Source organism: Cataglyphis hispanica, chromosome 2, assembly GCF_021464435.1.
Source record: "Cataglyphis hispanica isolate Lineage 1 chromosome 2, ULB_Chis1_1.0, whole genome shotgun sequence".
Taxonomy (NCBI): domain Eukaryota; kingdom Metazoa; phylum Arthropoda; class Insecta; order Hymenoptera; family Formicidae; genus Cataglyphis; species Cataglyphis hispanica.
The window spans coordinates 10,106,602-10,125,911 of NC_065955.1; the positions used below are offsets into that span (position 1 = coordinate 10,106,602).

Here is a 19,310-nt window from a genome sequence, read left to right on the forward strand (position 1 = left end):
TTTCTATCGAAGCATCTAATGTCAGAACGGATTTTACACACATCCATAGAAATATATTTTACGTTTATATGTAAAAGAAGCGTAAAAGATTCTCAATCGATTAGTCTATCAATTTAGAAACGGGCGACAAAATTATTGATAACGAATGTGTTTTGTTATTTAATGAACAAATTATATTTTTATATGCGTTGAGAAAAATAATTAGACCAAATAGAGATATAAAAAAAATCGAATATAATTGCTGTCGTAAAGAAAAAATGTCAGCGAGCACTTATCGATTGAATCATTTATATATGATTGATAAATTTACGTGCGCGTTGTACCACATGCTGTTTTTTAAGTACTAGAATGTGGGCTAATTAAATCGACAACGAGATTTTTATAACAATTAATCTGATTATAAATGTAATCAGACGAGAAAGATCGTATCTGAATGAATAATGCTTATGTAATAATTTTGTTTTGCACACAAAAGACATGAATTACAAGAAGTTCCATACATTATTCCGAAGGAAATCTGACAGACTTTGCGAATATCAGCATTTTTTATAAAGTGTGAATATTCATATCAATTCAAGTTTAAATTGTTGTAAAGATACTTAGTGTTAAAATTTAATTTCTTTAATATTCGGTACACAATGACAATCAGAGTCCGATAACATACTTTCAAGATGCAATCTGTAATGACGTGATATTCTGTTTAAAATCGTTTTGATAACACATTTATAGATTTTATTTTCTTTTGATTACACATTAACAAATATATTAAATCGATAATAAAAAAAAAATACGCTTAATACGCTTGATGCTTCTGAGATTTAATATTTTCATCCTCTTTGACACAAATTTAGTTTCTTATGTAGTTTTTTATGTTAAATCAAAAGAATGTCAGCTTCTGAAAATAATTGTGAGAATGCAGATTGGCGAAAAAATAGAGACATACCAACACGCGATTACTTTTATTTAAATACTCATTACATGTCAACGATGTAGAAGCAATTTGTCTTTTTGATCAGTTAACTAGAAAATTATGATAAGATGCATAGAATACACACATCTGCGGTGTGTTTTTGCATAGTCGATGTTGACGGGGACAGAAAACAAGATAAATGGATATCATTGCACATAGAAATACAACGTAAATATGAACGTTTTCAAGTCATTAAAAGTTCTTATCAGAATTCTGTTACAGACGAAGTAATTTTGCAATTGCAAAAGCCATCTGTCAATCATTAATTTTCATATTTAATAATCAAATCGTTGACTTTATCTAATTGTAATTTTGTTATGACGTCTATTTTATTATTTATCTCATTTTATTATTTTTGAAGATTCCAGGATATGTGATAGACAATTTATTTCATTTCAAATATAATACTTTTCAGAAGAAATTTATCGGAGATTTTGTATCGAGATAGAGATATTAATCGTTCGTTTCCCGATATATAAATATGCAACCGTTAAAAATTGCGATACGAAAAGAAACACACAAAAAAGAAATTAAAGATAAAAGATATCCAAATTATTAGTATTATGTCATTGTTGCCGAAGGAGTCCAAACGTGATTAAATCTCGATAGCGAGAGAGCATAGTATGATGCGTAACGCATGCAGCAGAATCGGCTCGACGCTAACCTACCCCATTCGTTAACCTGATCCCCGCGGACGGATCGATTCGCTTCAAAGCACGGATTAACCTATATATGCCGGCATTCGCATACGTCGGGACGATCATCGATACAAAATTAACCTGTCCTCCTCCGCTCTCTCCCATCCCCTTTGTTCGCTCCCTTTCTCACCCTTTCTGCGTTCCTCGTTATCACACAGCATCCCCTTCTCATCGCTTCACTATAGTTCATTGCTCGACTGCACATTATGAATCTTTTCGCAGCTTGTCAGAAAAAAATTCGTCGACGTATCCGTGCGCATGTAAATTATATATGTGTATAGTTCATAATACATAATACTGATTCATATTTCTTAAACCTAAATTCAATGCACTGATTTGATGCTGCTCTTTAATTTGTCCCATTGTTGTAATCTGACTATATATTTCCATTTTTTTTCTTTCAAATATTTCTTTGAATTTGTCTTTCAAATTTTCTTTAAATCTATTTATTATTTCTTTAAATCCAGATTATTTTTATAAAATCTTAATTTAATTATATATTGAGGTGAGCGATATGGAAGCGAGATAAAGAACTACTTAATTTGTGGCAATTAATTAATTTACTGAATTTGGCTCTGAGTTTTAAAAAACCGATAAACTTCCGAGGCTGCAATCGTGAATCGTCTCATAATCGATGAAGATCAGGATATTTCGCCGTTCGTAATTAGCAAGTAATTCATAATCCGTCATTATAACGAGCAGCAAGGGCGAGATCAGGAGGCCCGACGATACGCGTCAAACGCCGGGGAAACGATTTCCGCGTTGCGACACCCTTCGCGAGTTTCAAACAATTCCGCGATGACGAAGCGGCGGCAAATTCCCGTTTTCACGACGGAGAAAACGCTCCTCTTCCGTGCTACCGTCGTCTGGAAACGAACAGTCGCGAGGGTGCCGAAAGAAGTGAAACTCAATTCAAGCGACGACGAGTCGTGGAGAGTCCGTTTCTCTATCCGCGTTCCCTTTCCTTTCTCTACATCGCGCAAAAACCGATTGCGTTCGCGGCACGCAGTAAGAGCGCGTAAATTATCTATATAGATGTTTACGCGGACGATCCTATTAATCATGATCTAGGATCGTTAGATAGGAGATGCGATATCGATAACGGGATCTCGCCTCGATAATTACGACGGTTTATAAATGCTCAACGAACGGTCGGGATATACGTGATGAACCGCGAATCGCGGGTACAAATCAAAACTCATATGTGTACTCTATGCGTATAATTTGTAATCTGTCGTAAATTTGCGTCGACTAATTTATATGTAAATTACGTCGTATTAGCGTTACGATATATAATGCAATTTTGATAATGAAACACTAATGCTGGGAATGAATAGGTGAGATGTTATCTAATAAATTTCAGTCATATAAAAAATAATTGACTATCAAAGTATGGGTGATTTATTAGAAATCACATACACAATTATTGAAAAAGAAAATTTGTTGCAGTCATTTTATAAGCTAGATATCCAAAAGTTAGAATATCTAAAGAGCAAAAAAATATATCATTAATAACAGCGACCAAGATGGTCAAGCTCACCACCTTACATACGTGGACAATAAGAAATAATCTATTACAAGGAAGAGATTCATAAAGGCGATCTCATCCCTCATGTGATTGTGTCATGTCATTGCAAAAATCATTCATCTGCATAAGCTAACCAGGTAAAAAAAGCATATGGCGTATTTCGATAACTTACATTTTTGATTCGTCGATGATCGGCCATCAACGCGAGCGCCAGCTGGTAGCTCTTCTTCCTCTTCTCCTCTCCCCTACGAATCCCCTGATTGCGGAAGTTCCGCCTGTTTGACGCCTGGACTATCGATGGTTTCAGCTGCTGTTGCTGCTGTCCGCGGCACCGTACACACGGATCATCGTTACCGATCTAATCTGAACGCTTCACCAACGTATAATCACAATACAATGAGCGATCGATGAAGATCTCTCGTGAGAAGATCGCAACGAGATTCACTTTCACTCGCGCTCTTCTCTCCTCTTTCGCGCGCGGCTTCACCTCGGGATCGCGGAAGAAGAGAGAGAAACGAAAATCTCGCGGCGAGAGTACAAGTGAGGAGGAGCATGAAGAGACTGAAGAGAAAAAGAGAGAGGCTAGCTCGCGCGGATTACGATAAACTCAAAAGAAGACGGAGGCGGGTGGGGAAGAAGAAGGCGGGAAAAACGCCGGGATAATACGGATCGTGTGTTTCACTTTTAAATCCCTCGAAGCGCGCGAGACGCTCCGAATCCCGATGATGAAGGCTGCTGCTCCGCTCCGCCCCGACTAGATCGTACGCGGGTTACCGTTACCGTGTGACGTAACAACGGTAACGTCACCAACCGCATGCCCCGCGCCGCACCACTGTCGTCTTTGACGACGAGAGCAGGATCTGCCGAATAGCAGGATCCTGCCGGTACAGGTGGTCGTTTTTTCAAGCCCCTGTCAGATATTTAGAACCCTGAGGGTGTGGATCCTGTTTCTTGGATGCTGGGGCGAAAGCCGCGTGTCGATGATCGACGCGACGAGAGCAGTCTCTATTGTCGTCGAATTTCAATCGAACGCGAAATGAAGGTGGCGGGTTCTCGTGATCTCAAGGTCGCTCTGAGTTAACACCCGAGTGTCTCTTTGAGGAGCAGTTTCTTCCGGTTATAATTCGAAAATCAAGCTGCATGTGATTCACAAAACGCGGGGGATTCTACGCTGCGAATCGACGGCGGACATGATGATGCCCCTCCCCCTCGGCTGCTTTTACACTGAACTAACCTGCCCTTCCTGCCTTTGTGTCTCATGTTCCCAGTGCGGTTTACACTCACTCACAAGAGTAGCCGAGTTTGAGTAATTTTCAGTAAGGGGAACTGCGAGAGCGTAGTTTCCCGTTGCAACGACGATACGAGAACTCGCTGCGAGAACTTGACAGGATCCGTCTGCGATCTCGCTTGTCGCGGTTGTCACTGTTCATCTCGTATTAGTCCTTGATAAATAGCGCACTCGTGCATCGATGCCTGGCTCACAGCACGGATCGTCTCTCCGTCAAGTTCGGCGATTATTTCTCCCCGCTGGATCCGCTAAACCTGAGGAAAACAATTCGTGGCACGGAAACGATTCGCGAATCACGCGAAACCGTTTCGAATGGAAGTCGGTGGATTACATGGATGAACCACTGGCTGGCTCACCCGCGCCTCCGCTTAAACGCACGATAAAGGTTCGCGCGAGATACACGAGATTCCGAAGATTGAAGATGCCAATTAGCTACTCGAAGCAAGAATTTCGAATACAATTTAATTAAGCGCGATCGTTATCGATCGAGGTGACATCACGTTCGTAAAATCTTGCATAGTCTCGCAGTAATTCGAGATATTATGTAGCTATTATAATTTTGTGCCATTTAATCTCACTCGATAAATCGACGTGTATCAATTAAATATTGTCAATTAAATTGCAGCTGTTTGCTAGTTAGCTAGATTAACAGATAGAAAATGTGAATTTGCTGTATGGATGATAGACAGATACAATCAATGTAATTGATAATCTCTTTCTCTTTATGATATAATGATGTGGTGACACTCATGACCTGCAAATGTCGGATAATGAGATTGCTCTAATTGAAATGAAGCTGATTCTCAAAGTGGATATTCAGATCTTCAGCTGATTGAAGATCGTGAGACGTTTCAAGATCGAGCTTCTAATTAATCCTACTCAGAATTCTAGAGTTTCAAAAATATTCAGTAATATATCTATACAGTTATAGCATATCCATTCTGAATATCTTCGATATTCACCGTTATATAAATCTCGATATGTATGTATCTTTTATAAATTTTTCGTGTCGAAACCTTTTATACATTTTATATTGTTTTGAAATACGAAAAAAAAAAAAAAAATGAGACATAAGAAGTGATTGGATCGTGTCGCGAGATTTGCACAAAAATACCGGTGTACATGAAATAATCACGGCGTGTCTCTCGTGTCGCGAAATGCGCAGTTTTCGCGAGACGATCTCGGCTAAATCCAATATCGAAGATCGCGGTCTTATACGACAGACGGGCAATCTCGCCTATTTTCAACGGCGCGAAAATAGTCGCGCCTAGCGCGGTTCATAATCGCGAACGGATATTGTACGCGCGACACCTGGACATATATTTACGTTCTGTGCGATCGCTATCGCAGACGAGTCCCAGGACGAAGCGTTGCGAGTGCTATTAAGCGAGAAATAGCACGTGAAACAGAATATGAAAATCTCACTATAATATATTTAATATTAATTTTTAATTTCAATTTTTGTTTAGTTTTTTAGAATCTTCCGTTGCAATAATGAACAGAAATTATAAAAGAATCTAATCTATAAAAAAAAAAATAATAATAAGCGTTATATATTCACATTAAGGAGTAATATTTTCTCTGGGAAGAGAACTTTGTATCGAGAAATATACAAATATTGTGTGGTTTTTATAAGCTAGAGAAAGAGAGAGGAATAAACGTTCAAAACTTTTTAAATTTCGCGTGATCCTGGTAGACGCTCGTCTATTTTCATTGACACGTTGTTACACGAAACGACGCAGAAATACCGCGACGCGCGTTTTATTTATAACTACCGTGGTGTCTACGCGCGAAACACGCTGCGCGTGTGACGCGCTTTGTCGAATATTACGCACGTCTGCTATCGCGTGCGTATCGCGGCGATTCATTGAAAAGTCTCTCCTACGAGCCGTCCAACGACCGGTGAAACAATCGTCTTTTATCTTATCGCAATTGATTAAATTCGATAATTGTTAATTTTATAAAGGTATATATTTTCTTTCATTATGTTTTATTAATTTTCTCACACACAGATGCACCTATAAAATTAAAATCACTGTCACGATTGAATTTTGATTCGTTAATCTTCTTGTATCTTATTGGAATAAGTATAAAATTTTATGCAATCTGTTTACATTGTGATATTAATACGTTAATTTTATTGCTCATTTGATGTAATGAAAATTAATCGATCGACTAACAGAAGCTTCTATGCAAATTGCGTATAATTTAAATTGGAATTATTACATAAAGAGTGAATAAATTCAGCAAACGACGTATGAAATCAGGAAGCGTATCAACGTGGTTAGCTAACAAGAATAGAATTTATATCTCGTTTTTGATTAGGATTGGATCTACCTCTTGCGCAATCACATAATCCATTTCCTATCACAGGTGCATACGAATATTTCTCTCTAGATAGTAGATATAGAAATCGTGGTGAACTTTAAAGCAGATTTCTCTTTGAATTTATTGAAAAGCGACTTCGCGGAAAATCAAGCGAGGAAAGTAAGCTTCCGCAAAACTCTCGTCGTTAGCGCAACACGATAAATTTCTTCGTTCGAGTGATTACGTCAAATGATTAACCCGGAAGAGTAATTCGGCGAGCGGAAACTGATATACATATATACTCGATCGAACTATACGATAGAATCTATTCTACTAAGCCGTTATTAATAACGGCATTAATAACGTACCTATAGAGCGTTATTAATGTTTAATGATGAATTACAAAAAAAAACTCTTTCAGCATCCGATTTACGATAAAATGAACATCACCTATCAAAATCATAATTATATATTAGTTCACTCTTATCAAGTACTCTCGGCCACTGATAAGTAACATCGAGCTATTTGTCACGTTTTCCAACATCTATGTCAATCTATTTTTCTACATCACGATCTCGTGTTCACACGTGCGCGCGCGCGTAGAGAAAACTATCGAGTTGGAAAGTCCGATTTTTTCGATACAAAAAAACTTTTGATATCGGCGCATTGATCTGTAGATAAGATCGATCGCCGATTTCGAATCTCTCCTCGGCGGATTAGTTTAGACCGCTCTCCGGAATAAAAAAAGAAAAAAAAAAACACGACATAGATTTTTTCTCTCTTAAACGCGTGTGTGCATCTCGAGTATGCACGCACGTGCGGAATGCGTGAAAATGACAGAGGAGGAGGGTGGAACGAGGGAAGGGGTGATGACGATAAGAATCGAGCGTCGCGACGCGCGTGTGATCACGTCACCACCTCGCGTGCATCTCGCGATGTATTGACGCACATAATAAAACTTTGTATACTTAAATTTCGCTTATTTAAGTATCACACTGCGTTGCTGGCTGCGACGATGATGATGACGATGACGACGACGACGACGATGACGACGAGGACGATGACGTTTGTCGATCGACGATCGGCGAGTTTATGCGACGTCGACTGGATCGGGAATTACGGGCAAAGAGATATAAAAAAAAAAGTGAAAAGTGAAAAGAGAGAGAAGAGATGTAACGCGCGTGCACGAAGTAAATCGAGTCGATCGCCGATGTGTGTTTGTGTGTATATATGCGCGCACGCGATGCAACGGGGCAAGAGTGAATGAGACGGGAAAAGTCGCAGACGGGGCAGAAGCAGGAGTGGGTAAAGATAGCGGAAACGAGACGCGCGGGCGAGTTTAGAAACCGTGTGTTTTGTTCGCGGGGCCAGCGAGCGAAAGCGAGTGGAACGCGCGCGGAACGCGAACGAAAGAGAGAGTGACCGCGAGGCGTGCCGAGGAAGAAACGTATAAAGGCCGAGAGCAAATCGCGCGCGTGACAGGGGAAGAGGAAAAGAGAATGGAACGCCTCGCATTGCCTTTCAGAAAAGGAGCGGACGAACGTCGCGCGGGAAAATGCAAAATAGAGGAAAATATAAGCGAAGAAGGCGCGAAATCGCGAAGGACTAAAAAAAACTCGATACGCGAAATCAAAACCAGAAAACAATCACGACAGGGGATGGGGAAGGGGGAGGGGTGGCGAGAGGTGTGTAGAGTGAAAAGAGACTCGTGACCCGCGCGATCACGAGCGCGCGTATATACGTGTCGTCTATATTTATACGTATATATGTATGCGCGTGAGAGATGCGTGCACAAGATGAATATATATATATATATATATATATAAAATCTGAGTCTTCTCTCGCTCGTGCGAGACAAACGACCACGCCGATGAGTAGTCGCGCGCACGATTGTCGAAGTCTTCTCTCTCTTCTCTTTCGTCTTTCTTATTTCGTCTCCTAACCCGCGCGCGTTATGTCGCGGGCCGGTTCGATCCACACACGTCTTGGCTCATCCGCGACACACTGCGATCATATACACACGCGGAAGCCGGGACGTGTGAGAGGTCGATGGATGTCGCTGTACAAACAGGAAGGAAAAACTTGGTCACACACTGACGCACATGTGTCATCCGCGGGCACACTCGCGTACGTATATTATCGCTCTCTAAAACAATCGAGGAGTCGACGTCGCGATGTGAGAAGCCGGGCGCGAAGCCGGCCGACAGTTCGAAACAACAAACGCCGCGTACACACTGCCGTTGGCCGGACGGTTGAGTTCGGTCGTCGCACTCTCGCGGCTCTCCTCCTCGGCTTCTCTTCCTCCTCCGCCTCTCCTCGCCGCTAAATAATCCCTCCTGTCGCACCACGCCGGAGGAACTGGCGCGCGCCGCGTCCGAGAACGCGGCTCACCGTGTGGCTCACGTGGAAACGACGCCGACGTCGTCGACGAGAACGACGATCGCTGATTCCCGTCGTCGCGTTGATAGGTCACCGCTGATCTATCTCCCGTTGCCCTCGGCGAAGCCAGACGTGTAGGAAGACCGACCGAGAGAGGAGCTCCGTCCAGTACGCCGATAAGCGAAGACTAATAACGCGCGGGGCGTGATAGGCGGTGTAGTGGTACCCGATACGGTTTCACTTCCTCGAATGGACCGGCGTGTGGATCGGAGAGGAGGAGAGGGACCTTACAATCGTCATCGTCGACAAATTCACGGCATGTTGACGACATCCACTTGGCGTTGACGACGATGTCGACGGCTATATTCGAGACTATCCACTTGCGTTCGTCGGAACACGATGACGACGATGACGTCGATAAAGTCGAGAATCCTCGCACGGAGAAACGTGACTCGTGAGATGGGACGAGCGAGCGAGAGAGAGAGAGAGAGAGAAAGAGAGAGAGAAAGAGTGGACGATACGACGATATGCGAAATGACGTACGTACGATAGAATGAGAACTGGAGTAGCCGGCAGAACGCGAAGTGTACGCGAAACACGCGCTTCGCGGTCCGCGCGATCTCTCGGTGTAACGCACGTCGTAGGGAAACACGCTGCGCGCTCTTTCTCTCTCTTTCTCTCTCTCTCTCTCACCCGTTTTGCCTCTTCCTCTCACTCTTTTTCTATCTTCCTCCCTCTTCCTCCCTCCCTCTGACACTCTCCCTCTCTCCGTTTATCTCTCTCCTCTCTCTCTCTCTCTCTCTCTCTCTCTCACTCACTCTCTTCGTTTCTCGCGCTGCGCGCCCCAGCGGAATCGGTGGTGTGCGAGGAGAGGCGAAAAGGCAGCGTAGGGACAGTTGGAGAGAGACGTACATGTGTAACCATCTATATACGAATATATACATTTATATATATATATATATATATAAATTTTGAGTTCAAAATATATAAAATGATATATAATATATATATGTATATAAAATTATATAGATAAGTTATGTGTTGCGTGTATGAGGAGAGCGCGAGAGAGCGATGGGCCGTTGTCGCGCGCGCAGAGAGCACACACGAGATTACGGACAAACGCGGAACAGAGACGAGGAGGCAGAGCGCGCGCGCGCGCGGCGCGAGCGACGTAGCACTCTAGCAGCCGGCAGCCTGCCGCTCGGGTCAACGACCTCTCCTCGCCGTCGTCGAGCTCTCCTCCGCTCGCCACCGTTTCCCCTCCCTCCCCCGCCGCGCGCATCGTCCATCCCCTACCACCGTCATTGCCATTCCTACCACCGAGGCTCCGATCCCGTGTTCCCCACTATCGGGGACGCAAGCCCAGCGGCGTCGTGACGCTCTCCGAACTGCCGGCGCCTCGCGCCGAGTCGCCTCGTCGACGTCGCGCGCGAACGTTGCTTTCGCCGAGGGGTAGATTGCGTGCCGACCGTAGAAGGGGTAGAGCGAGCGATGGTGGGGCACGCGCACCCCGTTCGACATCCTAGATCGTTTGTCGGAGAGAGAGAGAGAGAAAGGGATGAAGGAAGGGGTGCTGGAGAGTCGCCCCGGCCGTCCCCCGCTTTCTCCCCGACACGGCTACCTCTCCCTCTCGCGCTCTGGTCGCGGCCGGGGGCGATCGCGCGGGTGGGGACGCGCGTTCCGGAGGCGCGCACGCCGCCGGGTTCACTGGAACAGTGTACCCTCCGGTGCTACGCTCTCCTCTCTTCCTGATTCCGCCTCGGCGCGCTTCGGGGGCTTCCCTTCGGCGCGGTGGGGCGAGGAGAAGGAGGAGGAGGAGGAGGTTACGCGGAGGCAAGCGGGAGGGTCAGTGATGACCGATTCCGACGGTAACAGGGATGTGATCCAGGGTCAAATTCGATGCCCCCGATGCTGGGGTGGGATTGAGCAGGGGGAAGGGGAGAGGGAGAGATAGGATACCTTCGCGCGAAACTCGGTCTTGGAATTTCGATCTTAGAATGAAAACGCGACTGCCGGCGATCTTGGACTCGCACGAGGGTCAACTCTTGACGAGTGATTAATTCAGCGCTCTAGATATTTTATTGGCGCAACGAGAGGATTTGTCGCGTTTAGGGGTCTCATAGTTTCGAGTCACGTCGCTCTATTGTGAACGGATAGCTAAATGTCATTTCTAAAAAAATATTCACATATATAAAAATTTAACAAACGCGTATAGTATTATTAATGGAATGCAAAATATTTTTTGTCACCTCTCTGCATTATGAAAATGATCAATATTTTGTTTCAATATTTTAATTTGCAAAACGGGTATGTGTTTATGTAATGATTGTAGAATTGAACAAAATAAAAATTAGCAAAGTCAAAACTTTCGATATTCTTTATTTCCTCGACTTGCAAAATATTTGCATTCTATCATCTTTCTCACTTTGTAGGAAACATATAAAACATATATTTTTTCTGATTTCAACTGCTATAATGCAAATAAAACTAGAAAAAATATAATAATTAATGAATAGCTAATGAATGATGCGGACAATATATTATATATGTCATGGCATTCTCGCTTCAGGGTCAGATTTTCATTATCAAGTGTTCTTGATTAGTGCGATAATTTCGTTATCGTGGCAAAACAGCAAATTTTTCCAACCTTTGAACATATATAAAGTACATACGCAAATATATACAATTATTTTTTAAACATTCAACGTCCTTTTATCGCGATTATTATTTGCGATTAAAAACGAAAAGATTAGATTTTAAAGATTAAATATTTCACGTATTAAATTAGTTGTTTTGAGGGAAAGAGAAACAGAAAAAAAGAGAGAAAATTCATAAAATATATAGATTAATCTATATATATATATATATATATATATATATATATATATATATATATATAATTCTTAAACTTCAGTTTTTATGAAAAATCTTTTATTGAATTCGGAATTGATTTATTTTTAAAATAAATATTTAAGGAACTTGCTACATTTATTCTAATCTTTCAATATTCTTTTTATTATCTTTACGATTAAAATTGTAATTAAAATTTTGAAAAAGGAAAATCGTGCATGAAATAAGCTATTATTTAATTGCAGCTTCCAAAAACTTAATTTTTGAGAATTTTTTTTACCTTCAATCATTTATAACAAAAGTTATTTTTTCGTATTTTAATCCAGAAAATATATATTCGAAATTGGTTAAAAAAAATCGTTAAAGTGATTTGGCAGTTATATCTAGTCAAGCGTTAATATTTATTCGTGATATTTATTCGAGTCATAGTATGAGCGCAAATACGCGATGCGAGAAACTGTGGAAAGTAATTAATCATTGATCAGACTGACGGTGATTGCCTTTCAGAAGTTTCTTCTTCAGTCGCTCAAGGTCGACACCACTCAACGAACGCCTCCGTGTTTTCCGTGGAATGATCCACATTCAACGACTTATTGATCGAGAGCATATTATATAACCGCGATGAATATACTTACAATTTTTAACATTTTAAACTTGATGTACGCGATATTGCTTCAGTAATGTCATGGTTTTAATTAAACGTAATGCCATGGTTTTGCGCGAGTGATCTTTTATATTCAATTAAATGTAATTTATATTGCGTCAATTTTATATGCCAATTTAAAAATGCAATTATAAAAAGAATGAATAAATTTCTTATATTTATTAGTGATACAAAAATATTAAAAATAAAGATTATTTTTATTGTTAATTTTTGATAATTATAATGGCAATACTAGAAAATTGAAAATACTTGTACAACAAATATATGTACATTATTAATTAATTTTTTATATAGCTATCTGTGTATGTGAATAATAGTTTTGAATAAAATAAATTATTTTATTGTGTGTATGATATTATTCTTTATTTTAAAAAACACACATGTAAATATTTTCCGATGAATATAGCAGCCTGAGTGTATAAAGTTTAATTGCCAGAAACATGGAAGAACATGCTTCAAATATTAACCAGAGATTCCAAATATTAACCCCTTGCACTTGTATTTCAACCTTCTGTCAATACAATGTAGGATAACTATTGATATATCTCATGAGAAAATATCGAATTTTGTCGAATGCGTAAAGTTACTTTATCAAATTAATATATATATATATATATATATATATATATATATATATATATATATATGTAGTTGTTATACAATCGTATGATATTTTCTTTATCGTATATTGTATTAAGGAACATATATGTATACGAAGAATCGAAAACAAATATCAAAGCGTAAATTTAATAAACAACGCTGCGTACAAGCCACTTGGTTTGATAAAATCAATACGTAAGTTTTTAATATAATTCGTATTTTCATTTAAATTTAATATCGCAAATAATAGGGAATAATTTCATCGCGAATTATTGAAATAATATCGCGTATTTGTACTGTTGACATATTAATTTTTATTTTAAATATAGGTTGTACGCTTTTTCTTCTTTTTTCTATAACAGCACATTTATTGTTAATAAATATTACCGAAGAGGATGCTTTATGCAAAGCATTCTCTTTTTAAATATGCCTCTAGAGAGATACAATGCTAACTACGCCGTCTTTATATTCAACGTTTATTCATTTATATATTCCTGTTATATTATTATTCATAAAAATATCAACAATGTAAAACTGGCTACTGAGTCTCCGCGATAAAAATCATTATTTATCGCATGACTGCCTATCGACACATTTATTAAACTGTATAATCTGCACATTTGTTCCCATTTAGGGGATTTCATACATTGGTTGAAGTTTAAGGTCAGCCGTATATATTTGGCTTCTCTTCTCCCAGCCGAGTGCTCTTATCAACGGTCGTTTCTTAACGATTATGTGCGTGTGTTATGCATACGCGTGATCTCGCCCACCCACGTATCGAAAGCTATGTAAAGTGCGAGAACGAAATGGAGAATACAAAAAGAAAGAAAGAGAGATCTACTATCTTTACTTATTTCCAAGAGAGATGGAAGGAGAGAGAGAAATACTCGTACGATCAGAAAAGTGTATGCGAACGCTCGAGTTCTCGCACCAGTCCTTCATAGGACATTGACTTTGAGATATCGTCGACAACGACGACGACGACTGGCCGCGACGACGCTATCTCATTTCGGCTTATCACACTCGTTTCGCTGTACCTTATCTCCCCGCGCTGTGTCTCCTTAAGTCACCGCCGCTCGTACATGCTCGTTCCCGTTTCGTTTCTATAGCTCGTGAAATCGTCGCCTCGTTCGCGTATATAGTCGCTCTTTATTAACGAGTTAAATTTAATTAGTAGTCGTTAGTGAGACGCTTTTTCTCTTCGTCATTAGATCTCCAACTTTCGACTTTTGTTGCGTCTTGATACACAAAGTTTCTCTTGCGATCTATATTTTTTGCTTTATTTATATAAGGTCTGTTCTTGATATAAATTTTAATAATAAATTGACAAACATTTCATAATTTTTCTTTGGCAATAATTATGAAAATGATTATGATTTATCGTTACTTTTTATCGCAACATTAAGATTCGGGAAAAAAACAGTTCATTGAATTTTGAGCGGGCAATAAAGTTGCATATATTGCAAATGTTTGGGCATGTGTGATTTCTCGACGGGAATTCTTACTAATTTAAGTAATCAAAATCTTCCACAAATCATCCTAGCATTTTCTTGCTTTCGCTTTTGAAATCTAAAGTTCGAAGTTGCTACAAAAGTATGTAAAGCCTTGACACTGATTAATAGAAAGAATTTGCGTACAGAAATGTAAAAATACTTTATTATTTAAAATGATATAATACATTAAGAATATAGCGAAAGTGATAGCAAAATAAATGACTAAACTTATTTTATTGATCGGAGATTCTTATCACCAATCTTTATGAATGTTATTATGGCCTTGTCGATTGACAAAAACTTTTTAATTAATCCAAACACCATGAAAAATGACAATATTATGCAGCACAATGTGTTATTATTAGTTACGTATAAAAGATATTTATAATATGCTATATAATAATAGCGATTGCGAATAATAATGAAAAATCATTGTATTGAGAACGGATATTTCGCTATTAGCGAGAATTCACAAAAATAAGCGTGAGTGCATATACAACTGACCGCAATGTGGAATAGCGTAGCAATTTGCATAATTGCAAGTAGTATTCATCTGCGAAAGCTGAGGATAATAATAATTGTATGGCAGTTGTGACGCAGTTTGATTTTTAGCTCAGAAAGAATATTGCGTAATAAAGCGAGATTGCATTATTTAAAAATAATCAGAGATTTGAAGGCGGCATAACTACATCGCATTCCGTTACAGAGTTAATTTGCGGTAAAGTAGAAGAAACTGCATAATCATAGTCGCAATATAAATTATATATAAAGTAAAAAATAGAAATTAATGAAAAAGCGAATTATACAGACTACACTGAATTTTTTTAAATTGTTGCATAATTTCATCGAATATTTTAAATTTATTTGTATATTTTAAGCGAGTATTGTATATTAAAGTGAGTTTTATTTTTTTGTGAATTCTTACAATTATGTGCGTACAAGCATTATAATATATATTTTAAAGGATTTTAAGAAGAATGTATTTTCCAATTTTTGCGAAGTCGTAGTCTTCCTATTTTTTCAATGCATGGCTATGTCTATATTATAGAAAAACGTGGAGAAGATTTATGAATCTCTAATATATGTCAGAAACTGTTATAACATAAAACTCCATAAATCCCGTGCATGTACGCGTTCTTGAGAACGGATCTACGTGTTCCTGGTCTAACGACGATCTGAAAAGTACAAATGCTCGGAATAGAAAGTTGAGCTATACATATAGCCCCAAAATCTATGGATTTAAGCGACATTATGCGGAATATTCATCTATATTCTATTTTTCTATTATCATCGTTTACTGTGCGCGAAGAATTGCTATTCGAGGTATTGGTTCACCCTATGGGATAATATGCAAATCCGCCGCCGGTACTAATGAGCACGTACGATTGTATGATATCGGTGTATGTTAGAATATAGCAAATAGAGTGCTGCAGATATGAAAAGGAGAGGAAAAAAGGCTCATCCCTTTCCCCTCTCTGGGAAATTAATTCTGTATGGATCGTGCGTGCAATGACGTATAATCAAAGAATAACAATCGAAGAGAAATAGATAGAGATAGACATTTATTTAATATTATCTCGAGAATTGATTTGTTTTCATATGCAAAGTTACATCGAGAGTCTATGAAAATCTGAAAGGAAAGATGATTTAAATAAAAAAATAAAGACATTAAATTTTGGTATATTATATATAGTATTATAAATTAAATATTAATTAAACAAAAATCAAACACACATTAATTTTATCAACATATTATGCATGTATAGTATGATAATATTTTATGAAAATATATTGAAAAGTTAGAACATTCTTTTAAAATGAACATTATTAAATACATACAAAAATATAATCTTTAAAAAAATTTTCTTTGAGAGAAAATGATTTGAAAGGAGGCAAAAAATAAAATTATACAATTATACTGTACAGCGTTTATTTTTTACATCCATTTTCGTACATTTTTTAATTTTTTGAGTTTTGAATTTTTTTACAACCGCTGAGAGTCCGATAACAGAAACAAAAAGACATTATCAATTAAATCGTAAATCAATGAACGCTGTTTAATTAATAGTATGCTATAGTGATCTGTCTCAGAGTTGCCATCTTTTTGTTTTCTGTATTCGATTTCTCTTTTTCTTTCTCTCTTTATATTCTCTCGTGCGGCATACTTTTTTTCCTCTTCGAGCTGCTTGAACTGCAACGACCCCCGCTTGGAATTACATTATCGGCACTGCCAAGTTCACTTCTGTTTACATTCGACATGCTATACGTAACTGCGAACGAGGGTACGCCTTTTTCTCACTGACTTGCAAAATGTTTGAAAGTTTCTTGCAAAAAATTCTAGATTTATTTTAATCTCTTTAGAGAAAAAGCATTATTTCTATATATATTTTTATTTTTTCAAATCTAGAAACTCTATTTATTTATCTATTTTAAGATGTAAGAATATTTTGGGGATGTACAATAATTTTTAAAATTATATGAATTGAGAGATGCGTTTTCATTTTATAAAATATTAATATTAACTAATTTATTGCCTACTATTTTTATCGTTAAAGAATCGAAAATTTGTTTTTCTGTTCTGATTGTTTATTATTACAAAATACAGATCAATACGTTGAAACTATGTTCGCTATTTATAACGTGTATCTATTATCTTGTAAGCTGCCTTTTATTTCCAGACATATATTTTTACACACATTGCTATGCGCGCGTGCGCCCCTTCCGTTACAACGGACGTGCTTATTCAACAGGTTTACAACGAGGTGCGTAGCAAGAATCCCCATAGTAGAAATCGCTCTCGAGTCCCTGCGCTTATGTTTCATAAATGGAGCAGAAATTATTCCTCGTACGCGAGCTCCCGCCGGAGAGCGATAAAATCGTTTGCAAGTCCAGTAGCACTCTCTTAAATCTCTTTCAATCATTTATGAAACTGCCAAAATAACACTCGCGCGCGCGCGCGATATAAATTGTGCATAAATTATTAAACTTATTGTTAAAGTGAAAAATGTATCAAAAATTAATGGAAGCTAGAAAATTGATAGTTTTAGAAAAATTTGAAAAAAAAATTTAACTTTAAAAAACTTGCAATTTATCTAAATTTTTCTTTTATATATTATTTCTTTTATATATATATATATATATATATATATATATATATATATATATATGAGAGAGAGAGAGAGAGAGAGAGAGAATTATGTAAAATTATGCTTCATAAAAAAACATTTAATGAACAAAATATGTTTTTCTTTTAATATTATATCCCATTTATACAAAAAATATCTATATATATTATATATAATATAATAAATGTATCAAAGATGTATATTTATTTTTATTTTACATGTCATATCTATTATTAAAAAAATATATACATTTGAAACTCTTTTCCTCCTTTTACTTTGCAAAAGTCGGGAAGAAGGGAAAACTTTTACTTGTTGGAAAGAACGAAGAAAGTGAGCAAATTTTCTACTTTGTAGTCACTCTCTGCTAAAGTTGCATCAGATATTATGGTGATTGTTACTCTCAGTATAACGCGTATCTAAAATTAAATATATGCAAACATTAATATGTAGTGCTGCGACTCATTTGTGCTGTCACAAGTCCTTGATATCAGTGACTAAAGATCTCATCTATCTTAGAATGCTGCGTTATAATTTTTCAATGTTGCATGTGTTAATTGCCACTACCATTCTCATTGATCTTGCAACTGCGTTCTTTGCGAATGTTATCAGTAAGTATTTCCGTTTGGAATTCCCTAAACTGATGAGCTTTGCCTTGTACACAAATATATAAGTACTTTGATTTTTTCTGACTTTTGTACAATTTATGTTTCATAAATCCAATTATGTAATGTACGTGTAAATGAGCCAATGAGTGAAGATAACGTGTTTATGGCGCTCAATAATATAAACGTCATCGTAAAATGTGTTTTTACGAACTTTATACGGCCAGATAAAAATCTTTATAATACAATCTTTCATTAAAAGCACAATGCGGATAATTAAATACTCGTCAATCTTTTTGAAATCAGATTGTCTCACAAAAAAAGTGGATATCATATCTTAAATTTTAAATAGTAAATTATTATGTCGAGAGTCATTATAGATAATGTTTGCGCCATATATCATACGTAATATTTATATATCAACGCGAATTTGATCATGGCGAATATTCTTACTCGACATGATTTTATCGACATTCGACGATGAATTTATGCATTTAGATTTTATATTCATTCTGCTATATTTAAAATAATATTGAAAATGCTACTCGATGTGAGGATGAGACGAAGTAGCAGACATTCACGTTTAACGAATTCGAATTATTAAATACGCGCTAAGAATGGAGCATCAATTTAGTATCAGACAATCACCTTTAGTGTAAAGAAGATTAAAAAATGTATGTTTTAGAAATAATTTCCCGTTCATTCACACGCTACTTTAGAAATACCGTACGTGCACCTACGGCGCAGAGATTATACGCCAGAGGATACGTATTATTGATTTTTCGAGGGTCGCCGCCGTAATCGAG

The 19,310-nt window shown here is 37.9% G+C and overlaps 1 protein-coding gene across 6 annotated transcripts in view; it reads right to left on the reverse strand.

Moving 5' to 3' along the window:
• LOC126859139 (hormone receptor 4-like) overlaps positions 1-8,438 on the reverse strand; it is a 165,571-nt gene extending 157,133 nt beyond the window's left edge. For 4 of the 6 annotated variants that reach the window (XM_050610147.1, XM_050610156.1, XM_050610151.1 and 1 more), the window contains exons 1-2: positions 7,160-8,438; positions 3,369-4,738 (exon numbers count right to left, since the gene is read on the reverse strand). In XM_050610147.1, the coding sequence (XP_050466104.1) occupies positions 3,369-3,395 (27 nt within the window). In that variant the 5' untranslated portion in view covers positions 3,396-4,738; positions 7,160-8,438. Of the gene's footprint in view, positions 1-3,368; positions 4,739-7,159 lie in introns of those variants that run through there. The other 2 variants (XM_050610148.1, XM_050610150.1) reach the window with 2 other exon arrangements.
• Positions 8,439-19,310: the final 10,872 nt, after the last annotated feature.